This window comes from Typopeltis vanoorti, chromosome 18 (assembly GCF_054136105.1).
Source record: "Typopeltis vanoorti isolate ZY-2024b chromosome 18, IOZ_Tvanoo_1.0, whole genome shotgun sequence".
Classification (NCBI taxonomy): domain Eukaryota; kingdom Metazoa; phylum Arthropoda; class Arachnida; order Uropygi; family Thelyphonidae; genus Typopeltis; species Typopeltis vanoorti.
In genome coordinates this window covers 25010946-25030945 of record NC_143566.1, presented here as the reverse complement: position 1 = coordinate 25030945, position 20000 = coordinate 25010946, and the positions used below count along the sequence as shown (strand labels likewise).

General features: G+C 33.4%; 1 protein-coding gene across 8 annotated transcripts in view; it reads right to left on the bottom strand.

The window, feature by feature from the left end:
* LOC150096550 (serine/threonine-protein phosphatase 4 regulatory subunit 1-like) overlaps positions 1–20000 on the bottom strand; it is a 536793-nt gene that overhangs the window by 226516 nt on the left and 290277 nt on the right. For all 8 annotated transcript variants that reach the window (XM_090408176.1, XM_090408177.1, XM_090408173.1 and 5 more), the window contains one exon: positions 15912–15997. In XM_090408176.1, the coding sequence (XP_090264302.1) occupies positions 15912–15997 (86 nt within the window). The remainder of the gene's footprint in view (positions 1–15911; positions 15998–20000) is intronic.

The following is a 20000-nucleotide window of genomic DNA, read 5'->3' as shown; positions in this document are numbered from 1 at the left end:
ATTAATATATCACTTAGGGGTGCTTAAGGGTCAAAGATGTATAACTGAGAGGAGACCTCCACACAGCCTTTAAAGGAATGTGGAGAACTGACCAGGGCTTCTAACCTAATGTCCAATCCTCACCTTCTCGTGGTGCACCCTGTTGGGTATCTACCTGGATACTGAGCGAACGAGGATGGGCTGGCAATTTGGGATTTAGCCAACCAAACTGTATTCTTATTGGCTTAAACCAATATAGAAAATGATGGTACAACATGACAAAATTTCCTGCCAGCTGGGACGTCGCCCGGTTAAACAAGGCCCCGTTGTTTTTACCAGGGAACCAGGATGAACAGCGAAAAGTCAGCTACTGAAACAAATATCTGAAAGCACACCCCAACTCAATATCACCAGAGTTAAAGATCGGTACTATCAACATAAGAAGCTTGAATGGCAAAGAAATGGATTTAGCTGATAATTTAACCGACATAATAGGGTGACTGAAACAAAAAAGACAAAAACTGACGAGATCTTTCTGAGCAATAAATACAAATGTTATATTCAGGCAATGACAATCAAGGAAAAGAAGGAGTAGCCATAGTATTCAACACAAAATACAAGGCTAATCTTCTTGAATGGCAGGCAGTCTCAAGTAGAGTGATGTGGGCAAATATCAGAATGGGGTATTGGACAATTCAACTTATTTGTGCCTATGGTCCCAGGGAAGGTTCTACTAAGGTAGAAGTGGAGGAATTTGATGCTTTAGAGAAAGCAACTGACACAATGAAAAACAAAAAGTTGGCCCTGGTTGGGGATCTAAATAGCAGAGTAGGAAATGATTGTGAGACATACAAAAATATTTTGGGAAAATTTGGAGAAAAGAGCAAAGCTAATAATAATGGCAAATACCTGTTGGATTTCTGCTGAGAACATGGACTGGTTATTACTAACACCATGTTCCAACATAAAAATGTGCACAAATTCACATGGAGAGAAGAGGCAAGGAATAAGAAAAGTCTCATTGACTATGTTATTGTTGGTAGTGATGTTTTCTCCCTGGTGCAGGACACCACAGTGTACAGAGGATTTGAAATTGAAAGTGATCACTATTTGGTCTTGAGCAGGATAAAATTGAATTTCATATTGAAAAGAATAACATGTAAGAAAGTTTTAAAGCAGATAAAAGTTGAGCAGCTTTGAGATGTGAACTGTAGCCAAAAAAACATAAACATGATTGAAGAAAAAATGAAAGAGTTTGAGAACAGGAACCAAACCATGGAGATTCAGTGGCAAGCCTTGAAGAAAACCCTGACTGATTCAGCCAGAGAGGCATGTGGTGAGGTTGTGTGCAAGGATAGAAAATTCAAAACTCCATGGTGGACAGAGGCAGCGAAGGAAAAGAAGAAAGCATATCAAAAGTTCCTGGCAAATAAGTCAGCTTGTGCTCTTAAAGAATACAGAGACGAATGTAAGAAAGCTAAACACTGTGTAAACAAAAGTCACTGGAGGACTTTGGCAAGAACATAGAAAACAAATATCAAGAAGGTAGCAAAATATTCTGGAGGTTGTTGAAGAAGCTTAGAAATGGAGGAAAGAGTGCTGTAAAAGGAGTTAGAGATGATAAAGGTGAAATGAAAATGGGAGAAAACGATATCCTTGAAGTATGGAGTAATTACTTCAAAAAATTGCTAAATGAAACAAGTAGTGATAGCACAGTGGTAAAAAACACTCAACAGGCATACAGTCAGGAATACATATCCATACTTGAAGTAGAAAAAGCCATCAAAGGCTTGAAATGTGGAAAGGCACAGGAATAGATGATATTCGACCAGAAATGCTGAAGTGAAGCTATAAAAGTTGCAATGGGTGCACTGCATAGTTCAGAAGGCCTGGACAGAGGGACAAATTTCTGATGAGTGGAGAAGAGCTCTAATAGTAGAAATATATAAAAAGGGAAATAAAACTGAATGCGAGAATTACAGAGGTATTTCCCTGCTGAGTGTTCCTGGCAAGATGTATGCCAGTATACTTGAGAAACGGTTGAGAAGAATTGTGGAAGAAAAAGCTAGATTCATTCCAAATAGGGGCTGTCAGGATCAGATCTTCACTATACGACAAATAGTTGAGAAAGCATGGGAATATAACAAAGATCTGTATTTAAGTTTTGCCGATCTGGAAAAGGCATGACAAGGTGCCATGAGAGAAGCTATACAATACGCTACAGTTATATGGTATCAATGGAGCATTATATCAAGCAATACTTAGTCTTTATTTGAGTTGCAAGTTAGAATTGAAGTACAGGAAGATGGTTTAATGTTAAATTTGGTGTGAGACAAGGATGTACATTATCCCCTCTGTTATTCATTATCTATATGGATCACATTATGAAGGAAAGTGGTATTAAACATGATATCAGAATTGGAGATGTTAATGTCAGCTCTTTGCTTTATGCGGACGATATTATACTTCTAATAAATCCGCTACTAGTTTGCAAGATTCCCTGACTAAATTGAATAACTGTTGTAATAGATATCATATCTATTACAACAGTTATTTGGCCATGAAGGTCAATGAAAATAGGTAGAATTGATGAAAATGTCAACTGTGTTGTGAACGGAGAATCTATGGAACAATTAAAATTTGAGCTACTTAGGCACGATTTTTAGTGGAAATGGTAAATTAAATATGGAAATAGACAACAGAATCAACAAAGCTGGTATGGTGGGAAGTCAATTGAATAAATTCATATGGAATAAGAGAGAAATTAGTCGGAACTAAATTAGCTGTATACAAGACAGTGTTCAAACCAGTTTTAACTTATGGATCTGCGAGCTGGGTCAGAAATAAAACACTTGACCAAAGACTAGAGACCGCAGATATGAGAGTCTTGAGAAAGATTAGAGGTGTGAACAGATGGCATCAATGGCAATATCATATTAAAAACGAGGATATTAGGAAAGAACTTGACATTGTCTGCATCCAGGAATGCGTTAGCAGAGCTAATCTCAGGTGGTATGATCACTTAAACAGAATGGGCAAAGAAAGATTAGCAAAACAAGTGTTCTCTGCTAGGTTGGCAGGAAAACGACCCAGAGGAAGACCAAGATATAGGTGGATTGATACGGTACAATATGCCTTAGACGATAGAAATATAAGATCTGATAATAATAATATTGGAGTCTTGACAAGTAACAGACTGATTTGGAGGAAAATTGTAGATAGGAAGTTAGTAATGATGTAAATTTTTTATGTAATACTATCATATCCTATACACCGCTTGAGGGTACATGTCAGGAATTTGATGATGATGATATATCACTTAATTTCATTCCTCTTTTATGACACATTTACAACATGAATTTTGCCACACAACTAAAAAAAAAAATTTTTTTCTTTTTTTTTTTGATAAAATACAAAAATACAAAGATTGTGCACCACTGGTCAAAGTGTACAAGTGTATTGAAAATTAAGTTGCTTATGTTAAAAAATTATGTACTTGAATATTCTGTGTTGCTGTTAAGCTTTTCATAAACATACTGTATAACGCTTTCTAAATTATCTTTTTACCCTAAGTTGCTCCTTGAGTTGGTGTTGCTACCCAACTCAAGGAGCAACTTTTGCCTATAGTGAGCATCTTACCTTTGCATTCTGGCTAAGATTCAACTTCCAACATCCCAACAATTAATGATTTTAACTCACATTTTTATATGATTGATAAGTATAATGTAGCCTCATACTCTACTTTTGAGAAAAATTGGCAGGCTTAGTGTTAGATAATTCAGAAACCCTACTCTAGAAATCAAACATGGAACCTTTCAAGATGAAGAAATTCATTAACAAAGTAGGACCAACTTAATATTTTGCAGGACCTTGCACATATTATGAATGAAGGGCCACAAATTTCTTGGCACAAAAACATGCCTAGAAATTTTGTGTACACAAAAAAAATCATTTTCTTCTCAGTGTGCATATGTTCATATCACATTTTAGGTAACTACTAATTTTTGCATCAAAAGCTTTTTCACAATCATCATCTTCTATAATATCTATAATACTTCCCATCTGTTGTTATTGTAAAGTGTTCAAAAACAGAGGAATTTGTTGACACTTTTTTTTGCTGTTGTGAATTTTTTTAATGGAGTGCGGCTTTCTCTAATATAATATGTAAATAATATAATTTCAATGTGATGTGGAGACATAGAAGAGGATCCAGAGGCGAGTGATTAAGACAATGTCAGGACTTTAGAATGCTGACTATGGAGAGAGGTTGAAGAGATGTGGAATGCAGAGTTTGGTGGATAGAAGGAAGAGAGGTGATAAGATAGAGACATTTAAGTTAGTGAGAGGATTTTATCAGATTAATCCAGAGGGGACTATAAAAAGAGTAGAAGGTGAGAGGGGAAGATCCAGAGGTCATCCCTGGTTATGTAAAGGCATATGAAAAACGGTGTGAGGAGTAATTTTTTACATGGAGAAATGTCAGTGAATGGAATGCATTAACAGAATGTGTTGTTAATGCAAGGAGTGTTAAGTATTTTAGGATTCTATATCATAAATATGTTTTCAGTTGAACGAACCGCCCATGATGTGTCTGCAGATTCCATGGAGGGTGTAATAATAATAATAATACAGGACATTTCAAAAAGAATGACCGATTTCAAATAATTATATTTAATAATGAAAATGTGGTACAGTTACAACATAAATTACCAAGTATGAAGTAAAGCCTAACGTTTCACTCACCACAATTACAAATTCTCAATGTGCTATTGAGCATTTATAATTGTGTATTTGTAAAACATTCAAATCGGGACATTCTTTTTGAAACACCCTGTATATAAATTATTATAAAATATGTTTTCTTTTGAAATTTGCAAAGAACTTGAAAAAAAAAAAAACATAGGTTAATCAAATTATTATCTGTGAAATAGGAAATTTTAACATATTATTTATATTATAATTTAAATTCATTAGGAGTCAGAGTTGGTACATTTTTACCTACTTTAGTAAACCAAGAATTGCTTCTGAGTCTGATTCCATTACTCTGCTTCCATAATATATTTGCATATAACAAACAATAGCACAGATACACAATAGTTACAGCATATTGTTCAATTACATGAAAGTATTAGCTTATTTCATACATATGAAAGCCCTTCTTAACATAGTTTTTAAGTATGTTTTAAGCAATGATATCAAGATACAAAAGGTAATGCTGAAATAGATAAAATTGTGCATTTAAAACAAATGCATTTGTCATCTACACTTTTGTTTTTGTGATATGCAAAATGCCTGGGATGTGCATTCGAAATGTACTGTCCTTAAATAGAGGTACTCTGGTAGCCAATTGTTTTTAAAATGAACAAGCAGTTATATAAAAGCATTTTCAAAATGATTTTAATACTGATCATGAAGATGAATATTTTTAATTAACTACATATAGCTTCTATCAATTTACATGGCAGTGCATGTAAAATGTTCACTTTCAATGTACTGACTAACATGACAGCAAACCACATGATTTTTTTTTAAAGTGCATAAACTACATCTTAACTTCATGTACATGCAGGCAGTCTGACATCTCAGTACTCGTCAAGATGGCTGTGATATGGTTTCATAGTTTAACAGACCACAGCCAGTTTGACGGCCATGAGATGCATAAGTGAAGTGAGTTTACTTGTAAAAAGCAAAAATACCTATAACAAACAGAATTACTTTTATACTGAGCAATAACCACTGACAGAGAAACTACAATTCTGCAGCTGCTGTTGCTAAACAAAACTTGCTTTAACATTTCATCCTTAACAGCAGATGATGTTCTTCAATTCAGCTCATCAAAGGTGGCTGTGATATGCGTATTCAAATGAAACATTTCACAACCTCTTTGATGACTGAAAGAAAGAAAAAAGGAAACTCTCCAGGGACAAGAAGGTGACTCAATTTAACTAATATTTACAAAATAAAATGTAAAACAAGAATATTTAGGAAGAACAGAAGCACACGAATTACTATTTAAAGAGAACTGTACTAACTTTTCTCTCATTAAATAAGTAAACTTCTATTATAGAAGTAAGAAATAAGAAGAATTAAAATAATGTCTCAAAAGAGCAGATAATACTAAATGTGATAAAAAAAAATTGCATGAAAATAAAAGAAAGCTACTGCTTTACTACTACTACATAATTTAGGTTTTGCTTCCTTATTTTTTAACATTATGAACATTAATATACTGCTAGATTTTTATAGATCAATTGCTAAAAGAATAAACTACATTAACTGCAAATTAATGTAGCTGATATCAATTATCATCAGCTAACTGGTTATAAATTAATGATGTATATTTTTAAATTAGATAAATTCTTTAAATTCGTTTCATATAAAAATCTTTTAGCAAACTTTGAAAACCATATCAGTTACTAGCACAGTGTATAATTAATCAGAGAAATCTTTATAACTAATTCATTAAAAAAATCAGTTAAGTATAGAAAATGATGTCATTTTCAATTTGATACAACTACTTTTTTTTTTTAAACTAGAAGCAATATTATTATTAAGAGAGACCTCCAGGGAGTCAGGGACTCATCAAGGGAAGCTATATATATCCCAGTATCTGAAACAACTCACTGACTATGAAAAGCAATTGCACCACACAAGTAATTTCTTCGATTAAAATTATTAGGCAGTTAGTAATGATAGTTTTCACTAACAAACAGCAGTAATAAACCATGAATCAACACAATACATATTAAAGGGTTATATATTTTACATATCAGGATCAGGGGCTTGCAATGGCCATGGGACTTTCATATAAGCCTTAATACAATATCAGCACAGCTAATCCTCTCTACATGGTCTGTTACATCCAATTCGTGTACTTGACACTCAGTACACCGGATGACTTGCCATCTTGAGGTTATCAGAAAAATCACCATGAACAAAATAGTTTCTTTGAGTAATGATCAGTAATCTTTTTAATGTGACTGTCATATATGAAAGTTGTAAATCTATAGCACAATCAATTGGGTAAGCCAAGAGTTTTTAAATTTTTTTTCTGTCATGACCAAATTCCCGATATGCACTCTCACAGGATTTCACAGAATATTGACAGTACTATGTGAAAAGATTGCATGGTTACTAACTTAATATTGACAATTTTCCTCCAAATTATTCTATTATCTGCAGAACACAAACATTGTCTGATGTCAGATTCAAATATTAAAGATGGAAAATTAAATATTTCCATATTTGGCAATATATGGAAATATTTTAAAAAAATTCCATGGCAAAAAAATTTTTTATTTGCCAACTTCTTAAAAATTTTGCCTAAATAGCTGAAATGTGTTACTTGTTCTATAGGTTCTCCATTCAGGCTGCAGTTGATGTTTCCAATGTTCATATCTATTTTCTTAGTCTTTGCTGCTGATTTTTATACCACACTTAGTACAGCAGTTAGTCTTCCATCTAAATAAAGACAATGACAAGCATCCATAGACACAACAGGACTGAAATACACTAACTAGAGAGCATATATGTGACATCCAGTCAACCCAGCCAGAAAATTTATACCAGCTTAGTTTAAATTGATCCAAGTATGATGACTATTTCATATCAGTACAAGAAAACATTATGCAAGCACAATACTAGAAACTGAAAGTACTAGCAACATAAATGTGATCGAGTGTGAACAATATTCATGCTTGCAGTAATGTTTTGCTTCATATTTTTTCCAATGTTGACATGTTGACCACACCCTTACACAATGAACACTTGAGCTTTCAAATGCTGTCTTCACTATTTTTTATGTTGCTGGAGATGTCAATTTCACTATCATTAAAGGTACAGCCTAGCCATGGATTCACATCACATAACTTGTCTCATATTATATACAAATAAATTATGGAAAGCCCCCAATCTACAATCCCCCAACTAAAGTAATTAATTTTAGCCTTCATCCCATTCCTTCTTCAGAGGAAATCCTTTATTCAATATATAAAAAGGTGTAGCTGCAAAACTCAGACTTCTGACAGATTTGCCCTCCAGTCTCCTTCCATCCAATTTTGCAAACTAAATTCATTCTTACACTCTTCCAAGGATAAATATATCCTATTCTTTCCCATCCAGGAGGTTACAGAATTCCTTGCTCATGCAACCTCTATTATAATGAGTGGATAGGTTGCACAGCTCACACACACACACACACTTATATATATATATATATATATATATATACACACACACATATAGAGGAATATTAGGATTACATCCAGCTCCATGATTCTGACAAGTCAGGTCTTGTCGGTCATCATGACATATCTACTAAACATATAAAGAAATCTGTGAAGCCTATCATAACCCAAATAAAGGACTGTCAAATTTTCTTACTTTTGGGAAAACCATCTCACTGAACCCACCTCATGACTGTGTTATATAATTTAATAATAAATTTCAGTGCCTTACTTGAATTCTGATAGTTACAGATCAAGTTATCCTCTTGCAATGAATATCAGGAATTATGTTACAAGCTATAAATTTTGTATTGTTATTTTATTTTGTCTTTCTAATTCTGCTTTTAATAAATATTTATTTTCAACATAAGTAACATCTGTAATTTATTTGCTTGGAATATGTCCTCCTCTTAGGTTTCTATATTATGTAATATAATACCATTTGGCCTGTGGCATAGCCCACATTTATATTTCCATAATTCAGAAGAAATAAGATGGAATTAACATTCAACAAAATAATTTTCAAATGAGAGAGGAAAAAAAAATTTTTGGCATTTACTAAATTGTAAATGCAAAAATTGTCTTCGATTTTGAAGTTAGTTTACTGAGTTTAAAAATTAGCATAATATGTGAACCAGCATTTTATAAAAACTTGGGGTTTCATTAACAAACAGCTCAGAAAAGCAGAACCAGTTATTTTGTTACAAATTAAAACTATAGTTGACTCAACTATTGTGAAATATCTCAATATAACAATATCATTCAAAATGTCTCTGCCGAAGCTCATAATATCAATGCAATACTAAAGAAAAACCCAGAACAAGCTGTTAACTATAACAAACTTTACCACCTGCAAGTTAACTATAGTGACAATCAACTATAATGCCAAGTGAAAGAAAAAATCTGGAGGGGAGAAAATGGAAAAAAAAAAAAAAAAAGAATTAAAGATAAAATTATAAAATAGTGTTTCATCATTCTCTAACTCAAAAAAAAACTTTTTTTCCAATTATTCTAAGAACAAATTTGTCACTGTGCAAATTTTATCATAACCAAAATGTACTTGAGAATATTCCTGAATGAAATATTTCTTAGAAAATTGGCAGCCCATTCACAAGAACTTCCAAATTTATTTCATTAACAATACTACATTTAACAAAACTATTCTCTTGATTCCAAATGAACTCAAACAGGAAATGATAAGAACCATAAATCACACTGTACATTAATTAATAACATTTTCCATTCTTTGATAATCCTTTGATTCTCTAAAGAAGATGTGCTGATGCCCTAATTTATGTTACTTAAAAAAAAAATTAATTTTAAAAAAATAATAAATAAATAAAAAGGCTTGCTTTCTTACCTTAAACTCCCACCTTTTCTTTCATTTAGTCTAGAAACTGCACTTAAGTGCATAAAAAAAAGTGTCTGGGGGCATGCGCAATGTAATTCTATTCACATGACACTCCAGAAAAATATAAGTAACAGCTCTTGCAGATGTATAATGAATGCCTTTCCGTCAAAGACAAGGTAGTGAGATGGTATAATTTTTACATCTCACTACCCATGTCTTTCACAGAAATGCATTCTACACTGACTGATGAACTCAAAGTAAATTACTTCAAAGATTAACTTATGTGTAATCCAATTAAGGAATTTATATAATTTTCTTTATTCAAATTATCAAAATAGTGACACATGCTTATCCAGTTTAAATGCTATTAATATAGCAGATAATTCCATTAATACAGCTGCCATAATTTCATATTTCAGAAAACAGAAAAGTCCTATACTCCAGTACTATAATCAAGCTGGACACATTAAAGTTAATTTAGGAAAGCTGAACACTATCAAATAATTTTTTTAAAAAAAATGACCCATACCATTAGATGAAGAAATTTGTTTTGTTATTGACAAATTAAATTTATGTAAGAAATTCATCTAAATAAATAAAGATATGACGAGCATATGAAGCTCGCATCTGTTCAATTTGTGTAGTGCAGTAGGTATTTATCCAATTTTGAGTGTACGCAGAATACTCCAGAACAGTGTATATATAAAACATTAAGATATCAGCAAAATCTAACAGTTCTATTTTCCATATTTATAGACTCTTCCAACTTCTTTGCTACACCACCATTTTTATGGGGGGGGGGGGTTTAAAAATTAAAGCCTAGTCATGCAGATGACCAAAAGAATGGTTATCCACTCTTTAACCAATATACAGTCAGTCCTTGACTTACGACAGGGTCACTGGAACGAAACCTAATTGTAAGTCAAAAAGAGTGCAAATCAAAAATTGCTATACAAATGATAAAGATATCTTAAATATGCCTGAATATTAAAATGTGTAAGTCTATTTTGTTATAGTTTTAACTAACTTTACTCTTTTCTGATAATGAAAAATCCAGTGTACAAAATTATAACAAAATTATTGTATAGAGTACCATACTGTAATAAATAATGAAACATTAATGTATTGTGCTAGTGTGCATTTACCAGTAAAATCAGATGGAAATACACAGATGAAGAGTAATTCTTCAAAGCTGCTGCTGCTGCTTTAGTAATTTGACAATTCATCAGAGGAAGCAAGGAAGGTTAGGTCATCAACAACAAATATTTCAAATTCAGAAATTCCAACAGTTATGAGCATAGTTTACCAGATGCATAAACTTGTGGAAGCTCATCTTGGGAGGGGAACATTGGTAGGCTTCCACATTATGTCCAACTTGGCCTACACATTTTGCTTTTTCTTTGGCAAGTGGAAATAAACATGCCCCCCTTGTAACAAGCAATTGCAGCTTAAATCATTCTGTGTACATTGCTAAATCTCTCCACATAATGATCTATTCCTCAAAAATCCAAATATTGCCTTATTAACTAAGGCAAATGCCTATCCCAACTTTTTCGAAGACACTTGGCTTCATGCTCTGCTTTTATTCACTGTCCTCTTTCTTCTGCAACTTTCTGTGCTTCTAGCTCTATAAGGCCTTCATTTGAGAGTTCTTCTTCCACAGAACTTCCACCAACACCTACATCTTCACTGTCAACTTCAAACTCTTTACCTATTTAAAGATGATTGGATTTTACTTACGTAAATATATTATTGTCATAAAAATTAAACAACTAGAACAGAAAGAGATCCAACAATGCATGAACTGAACGTACATGATGTAGTGTTGTCGTATAAATACATTAAGACTAATAAAATAACTTTATAAAGAAATTTAAAAAATATATAATTAATCTCATTTCAAAGCAAAGATATCTGAGTTTTGTCTTTGCCCAGGTAATTTTCTTTTCAGCCTAGATATTGCATCTTTATTTACAAATCTTAACTTCCTCAAGTAAGACTTTCTGCAGATACAGTCACAGCCTATTTGACTGTTATTCACTGTGGCTACTTTACATGCCAAAATAAAGTTTACGAGCAAACTGAGGATACATCATTGGATAGTCCTCTTTCTTCTACACACACACACACACACACACACACACACACTAGGTAACTACTTTGTGGAACAATTTGAGCAATGAATACTGAATAGCAACTTTCCTAAACTGTCCTTATGGTGGGGAAATGCAGATCATGTTTTTGCAGTTTGGTATGGTTCCCATACAGATATACAAGAGTTCATCAATAAGATTAACATTTTTCATCATCATATCCAGTTCACTCTTGAATTAGAAAAGAATAATCAGATTGCCTTTTTTAGATCTGTTACTTCATCAACCAGGTAGTAGGCTTGATTTCTCAGTCTCCTCCCCTGCTAAAAAACAGTGGATTTTACATTTATCCTCTTTCGTACCATCATAACTGTCAAAAATCTGGCACTATTATGATTGGTACATCAAGCGCGCGCACACACACGCTGTTAACAATGTCATCTTATGCAAACAAGATGACTGATAATCATAGTTTCCATGTCATCTGCCCCTTATCGTGATAGTGAAACAAGGGTGGTCCTTTGTATTACCATTTCTTATGTTAAAGGTGTCTTGGAAGATTATTATAGCCATACTACTTAGATGTATCAGCTTACAAGAGTTCTTTTGTTCTATCAACAAGGTACTACTTTTCTAGGCTCAGGTCAAGTTTCTACCTTTGCACACCCTGGAGTGTATTAAATTCCTTGCCAGTATGGATTATTGTATTTTGACCAAATAGGTAGATTGGGAGCCAGAATAATTGGGACTTGTGGAACACACCATCACCACCAAACATCAAATCCTTTGAAAAAAAATTATGGTTCTCCATAAATATAATAATCTCTTAGAATGTTTGTATAAAGAAAGTTGTGAAATTCTGCTACATCAACCAAATCTAAATAGGTGATGGACTTAAATTTCCCTCTTATGGGAAATAGTTCTTTACAAGTTCCAGAATAAAATAAAATAAAATTATTTAGTTATTTTTTTTAAATCTTATTAAAATTATTTTTACTAGAATCTTAATGTATTTAGACCATGATATTCTACATCATGTACATGCAGCTCACCTGTTCCTGTTTAATCTGAAAGTCATACAGAAGGTGACCTTGATACTGAGGTGAAAATTTTATGCCAATAAAATATTTATGTAAGCAAAATCCATATGATGTTTAGCTAATTATCATGTCTTACATTCCAGTTCATCAAGTTAACTCTTTAGCTAGCAGTGCTAGCTTTCACCAGTCTCTTGTAAGACTTTGTCAATTCCTGTAAATGTAAAATCCTGTAACCATTGTTTTAATTATTTCCTTTCTTGGTCTTAATGAGAAAGCATATATGACAGTACTAGACAAAAACATTTAAAAGTACCTTGGACTTCACTGTGTATGTATGAAGCTAGATGGTGCAAGTAAGTTTAATATTAACCCCCGATGATGGCAATGCTTATAAGTGCAATTCAGGCCTTGCACATTTATCTGAATTCAATGAAGTAATTCACTCACAGTTTTCACAATGGGAACTAGAGAGTAATCTTAATTTACATCTGGAAGTCTAAATACACTCTCTTAAAATTCAATTTTGCCAACAATCATCTAAAAAAATCAAAGAGAACAGATGATATATGCACTGCACATGCCTCATTTATACTAATAATGGTTTATATGAGAATGCTTTATTTATAGTCTCTCCATAGGTAGTCTCATCCTTGAAGAAGTAACAACGTGCCACTTAGCAAAAATGGTAGGCTTAATCAATAACTAGTTCTATAATATATATCCCATTTTTATATCATATAATGTACCATTTCAAAAACAAATCAACCTGAAATTATCGTCCACATCTACTACCATGTCTACGAATCAGGGAGATCATTGGAGGTTAGCAGAGATGGATTAATGTGACAGAGAACACATCAAAAGGAAAAGTATAACATGAACATTTAAACAACTCAGTGCAACATATGGAAATAAGGTCTATGCCATAGCATAAACACAATCACTACGACTTTATGAGCTTTGGATAAACCATCAAATAAAATTAAGTACTATAACCATGGGCTATGGGCCATTTTGTAGGTAATATAACCACATAATTATAAAATAATAATAGCAACGATCAGCAGTACACATCAACAGAATGTGCAGCTGGTATACATGTTTCTCAGAAAACAAAACAATTACAGATTACTGTTTAATGAGCAAGATATTTTACTTTGTAATATATTATTAAAGGATTCCTAATAGAACTAACATAAGATGATATATCAGAATTAAATAAAGTTACATAAAGTAATTCAATGTACTTCAATACAGTTGATTTATATCTATCATTTATGACCTGATAGTTTCAAACTGCTTATGCAAGCAGTATAAGTATTTTTATGTGTATTAATGATGCAGGATGCTCAATCCCATTATAGGCGAAATACAGACACATTTCTAAAAATAGCACATAGATACCTGTGGAGATGGAAAACCCAATTGGCATTTTAATTCAAATTCCTTTAAGAAGATAATTAAATTTTCATAAATATGACTGTGGCAAGCATCTGGACCTCTAATCCAGGTGGTTATCATATCCCTAATTTTAAGAAAATTCAATTATTGCAACAAATCTAATTCACAGAATATGATACGAATTCAAATCATGCACAATTATGTTCATCTGAGATATCTATATTCATGTGCAATTTGTTTAATCCAATGTCATCTGTATTCCCTGGTTATAGCATGGATGAAAGGGAACAAATTAAATTAACCTTCCAAGAAATTATTCTTGTTTAATCCAAGTATAAGCAAATGATGTTTGCAAGTAAAGTATCCTCACAACTAAACTACTTGTATACAGAGGCTGATGACTTCACATCATTTACCGTAGCACTGCATAATGTAAAGCACACATCCTTTCAGATGTGTATAATGCTATACATTATGAGAACAGTCACAACCCAGAATGGTTTCAACCTTCATTGAGTCTCACCAGTGGGAGACAGACCCAGAAGAGATAACAAGGCTGAATTAATGCAATTAATAAAGTCATATTTTTCAATACATAAGTAGTAAAACAAACATTGTTTGCTTACACTTGGATAAAGGATTAAACAAGAATATAATTTCTTGGCAAATTTAAGTAGGGAGATCATTTTGAAAAGAGTGCAATAATTAAGTAGATATTTCAAATTACCTTCTGTTTTACTGTGTATGAAAAATTACTGAAGTCATAAGGACATTGCAACATTCTGTAAAGTGTTCAACTGGACATTACTGTTATTGTAATGTCTGAAAGACAGTTCATTACAAAATAGAAATTTCTTTGCGGAGAGATCAAAGGTAACAAAATTTCTCATTTTAAACATATGCTTAGTTCCTTCTGACTAGCAATATCCAAGTGCAAACTGGATGTCTAATTAATTCAGTTAATTCTGCAGACAATAACTGATGTATGCTACCTAAATTCTGGTCTGCTTATATGTTTCTTGTAAACAGCTTATTTAATTGTGTTTAATTTATATTTCATTGTATTTATTTAGTAGTATAAATAAAGCTGTCTGACTGCTGCCATTTTCATCTGTTAATGTTAAGGAATTCTTCTTTCAGTCTTCAGTAGTTATGGATTGATATATCAATCCATAATGAAAGATTTCTATGAACATCATTTCAACATCTCTTCATCATAGATAACATCTTATAATATAGAGTTAAAGTGCTGAAATGAAAGCAGTGGATGGTCTTGGTTGTAATACATATACGTGGAAATGTTAAATGCATCTGTTAAATTCATTCTTTACTATAAAAAATATTAATTTAAAAAAATAAAAAGTCAACAACACAAAGCAACAGTAGGAGCGATTTTCCTACAAGTAAAATAGCCACAGTAAGTAGTATAGGAATAAGGGTAAGCACCACTGCCATACAGTTCAACTTCTTGAACACCAAGATGCAGATCATCTCTTTCTGTTCAAGATTTGCTTATCTAGTGAAATTCTACTGCACTATATATGCTTGCAATAAGTAAATATGAATATTTTAGAAATTAAAAACTGCTAAACAGAACTGAATTAATAATACTCATGTATTCTTCACAGCTATGTATATAGCAATGGGGTTCAGAAATCAAGGGGATGGAGAAATGATTATAAATTTTAGTGAATTAACTAATAATGACTCTTACTTGATCAAGTAATATTTATCAAAGATATTTAAGCAAACTTTAGAAGATGGATTTTCTATAACAAAATGCTTCAGACATGCATACAATACTTGTTTAGCCCAAACTTACAGCCACACCTTCTGTACGCTTATCTTCTATATTATTTGTTTCAGTAAACTGCACTATCAAAGGACAAATCCATTCTTCTAGTTGGGCTAAATGGTAAAATTATTAAGATTAACATACTTACACATATGGATGTAAAAATTATTATAAAGTATTATAATCATTATACAAATCAATAGTTTTTTTTTTTTTTTTTTTAATAAAAAAAAATTTGTTCACACAAAAGTAAAATTTCTTGAGATCAGGACAAAATAACTTATTGTTCTTAAGGATTTTCACATCTGGAACCATATAAAATCCAGCCATTTGGCAAAATGAGATCAGAGTTTAAGGCATTGGCCTTAAACTCTGATCTCATTATCCTTCAATGGAACAAGAATAATCCTGTGAACTTCAATGCTATCAAAACAGTTACCCCCACATACACACCACCACCACTCTCTCAGACAAGAAATGCCTCACTTCACAGCATCTACAACTAATAATATTGAGATTACAAAAGATGATCACATTTCTCCTCCTGAACCAACTTATGCCTCCAGTATCACCTGGCACAAACACATCTCAGCCACAACTCCTTCAACCTCCAAAAAAACTTATTTTACCACTGAAGATGATGCTTCTCACCTGTACTAATTCCTAATCTGTGCAGTCTTGGAATATGGCTCAACATCTGTAGTGATGCACCCAAAATTTCCCTGAAAACACTTAATGTCATGTTGAAGAGCAAAATATGACTGAGTGACATTCTCTCTCTCTCTCTCTCTCTCTCACACTCACACACACACACACACACAGGGAGAGAGAGAGAGAGAGAGAGAGAGAGAGAGAGAGAGAGAGCAATTCATCCTAAATCATTCTCACATTCTGTTTGTCTTTTCTATAGGTATTTTTGGTGATATCACCATTTCTCCAATTTCTACAAAAAGGGAGAATACAAACAGCTACTGCCAATATCCATTTATTGTCCAGCTTCAAATCTGAACTTTTCCTTAGACGAAAGGAGTTAGCCAGTCTCATATGTAGTTAGCAGGGGTTTTTTCCCTCCTGAAAACTTGGGTTTTTCATCTATTAAGACAGGCAAACTGGCCAGCATATTACTGACATAATAATGCTGGCCTCATAAATTAGTTGCCTGTGAATACACACATCTACAGACATAGGACACTCTGGGAGGCATAGGGCTAACCACCTTACCCTCAAATTACGGTTAAGAAATCCAAGAATAGTTGGAAGGTCATGGGCACTTAAGAGCCTGTTAGAATGACTGATGAATGAATGACATAGGTATTACAATCTTTCATGTGAGTCTGATACTCTCACACACACAATTCTCAATATCTCACTGGAGCAAAAACTGTAATAACCAAACCTGTGCCAGTATAATGGCCAGAAATTCCTCAAACTATTTCCGGCCTGACTAATTTTTAGAAGTATGTCACTTTTCAACAATCTTTTCTTCAACTTCAACACACTTTTCACATCTTTGAATTAACATTTCTATGCTCTTGAAATAATAGTCTATAATTTTTTCTGCAAAATGGCCTAAAACTGCAACTGCATCTTTCACCTAATTTCAACTAATCTGCAAATTTTCTTCCTCAAAGGTCTTTCTTCAGTTTCAAGGAGTAGTTGTCTGGGTGCTAGATCTGGGCTGGATGGTGAGTGTTCAATCTCCTGGAAGCCACAGTCCTTCACTGTAGCCTTCGCAACAATTGCTGTATAGACTGGAGCATTGTCATGAAGCAGGCGAACACCACGGCGCAGTATTTATTGTCTCTTCTCCTTTATGGTGTCGCAAGTGCAGGAGAGAAGCATAATATTCTGCATTCATGGTGGTATTCCATTCCTTGAAGTCAATCAAGAGAATTCTCTGGCAATCCCAAAAGATTGTTGCCATGATCTTCTTGGTGGATCCTGGCTTTTCTCGGCAGTGTTTTGCCTGGTTTGTGCACTCCATGGATTCCCTTTTGGAAAGAGGATCATAATAAAGGACCATGATTTCATCCCCGGTGACAATGGATTCCAGAACTTCTCTCTGACTCCTTTGGCAAAGCTTTAAAAACTTGCGGGAACAGGTCACACAATGCTCCTTCTGAATTGAAGAGAAAAGTCGGGGGCATCCACCTTGCACTGACCTTCATCATGTGAAGCTTCTCATCAATGATGAAAAAGACGGTTGCTATTGAAAACCCCAAGCTTGCTGATATTTCATTGAGCTTCAGCCGTCCGTCATTGAGGAGTTCCTCCTCAACAAGAGAGACATTTTCCTCAGTCATCATTTCCACAAGCCAACCATCATGAGGATCATCTTCGATGCTTTCTCTTCCTAGGTGAAACTGTTTAGCCTATTCCTTCAGGGTGGAATATGAAGGAGAAGTTTCTCCATAACACCATCCAATTGCTGTTTAATAGCACTTGGAGAAAGCCCCTCTTTGGTGAAAAATTTTATCACAAAGCAGTACTCAATTATTAACATTACAGCCACTTAGCGTGCCATGTGTTATCAAATGAGTGCCTCCAACTGAATGATGTAGGTAGAGAGTTGAAACTGGTACACTAAGCTCCCCATAGATGGTGCTATACGTCATGCACAGCATTTTAAAATTGGTGCATATTTTGCATGTCAGGCAAGAAACTTTTGGAACCTACCTTGTACATGCACACAGATATTTTGTACATATTATGCATAAAGATTACCACATTACTGGAACCATGTTATAAGCTAAGGCATGCTGATGCTAAAATGAAACAATACTTCATTTATATCAATTCGACCACAGCTTTTTAGAAAGGTGTGAAAGTAATCAATGAAACCAAACCTAGACATTTAATGAAATACAAAACTAATTAAATCTGTGACTGTTGGATTATATATAATTCTTAGCTGCACTAAAGTCGTTTCCAACTTTTTCTATAATTTTATTTTAGGTATACATTTAATATTAGCTGTGTTGTGACAAAAAGTTGAGTGAAACAGTAATGATAAGTTTCTCTCTCTCTCTGTTGTTCTTAGTAAAAATTGTGGTCGTCAGCACTTCATCGTTTATCTGCTTATTTTTTTTAAAAAAATTGTACAGTGAAGCAATTTTGCAACCCCCCCCCCACCCCGACACTACTGTGTCAGTTTGATTTTATTAGCAATTTCCATGTTTATTTGCCACAATCCCTAAAACTTGTGTTCAAGTGACTAAAATGATTTTCTAGAGGCTCTCTGTTGAGAATACTAATATTTTCCGTGTTCTTGCCTAATATCATAGTTATTCAATTTAGACAAATCTCAAATACTTGTAGTGGATTTATTTAATAATCAAACATCACCTGCATAAAGAGCTCTGGTGATATCTCCAGCTAAATACCCTTTCCTTCGTAACGTGTTCCCTATAGGTGATGAGCAGAAGTGAAGCATTTTATTCTTACATCTGCTTTTGTATAAAATGTGTTCCTTTATAGCCTTCAAGTTTAACATTAGACTTACAACTTAAATAAAAATTATTATTGTTAGTATAAAGTTCCATTTACAGCCAGCCTGGTTGGCTGAGTGGTTAGCGTATTGCTCTCCAGTATAGGCTGTGGGCTCAAATCCCGCCTAGAGAATTGGTGTTTGTGATCTTCTTTAACCTTCATATATTCATCCAGAGAAATATGTATACACTCTCCCAACACGGAGTGGGTCACCGTGGGAGAAGTAGACCCAACAGAAGTAATAAAAACAGTGGACTGTGCACCAAGCAGGACATAATGCTTGGAAAAAGAAAGTCCTATTTATACCATATAATTGTAATGTTTTTAAAATGTTTCCTCTTGGTACCTTACTATATCTTTTCTAGATTTTTATTATAATTCTCATATTTTTTCAAATGAAACGTATCATAAAATAAAAAATGCTATTCCTGACAAACCCCTGCATGAACAAGATAATGTTAACTATGCAATCTGTTTCAAATACCCAACACACATATCATTTATAAGAAAGAAAACTAATGGTTTGGTCACATTTAAAAAGCAGATAACCAGTTAATCAGACAGGTACTTGAAATGATAAGAAAAGACCCATAGGAAGACCCCAAATACAACAATGGATGGATGGAT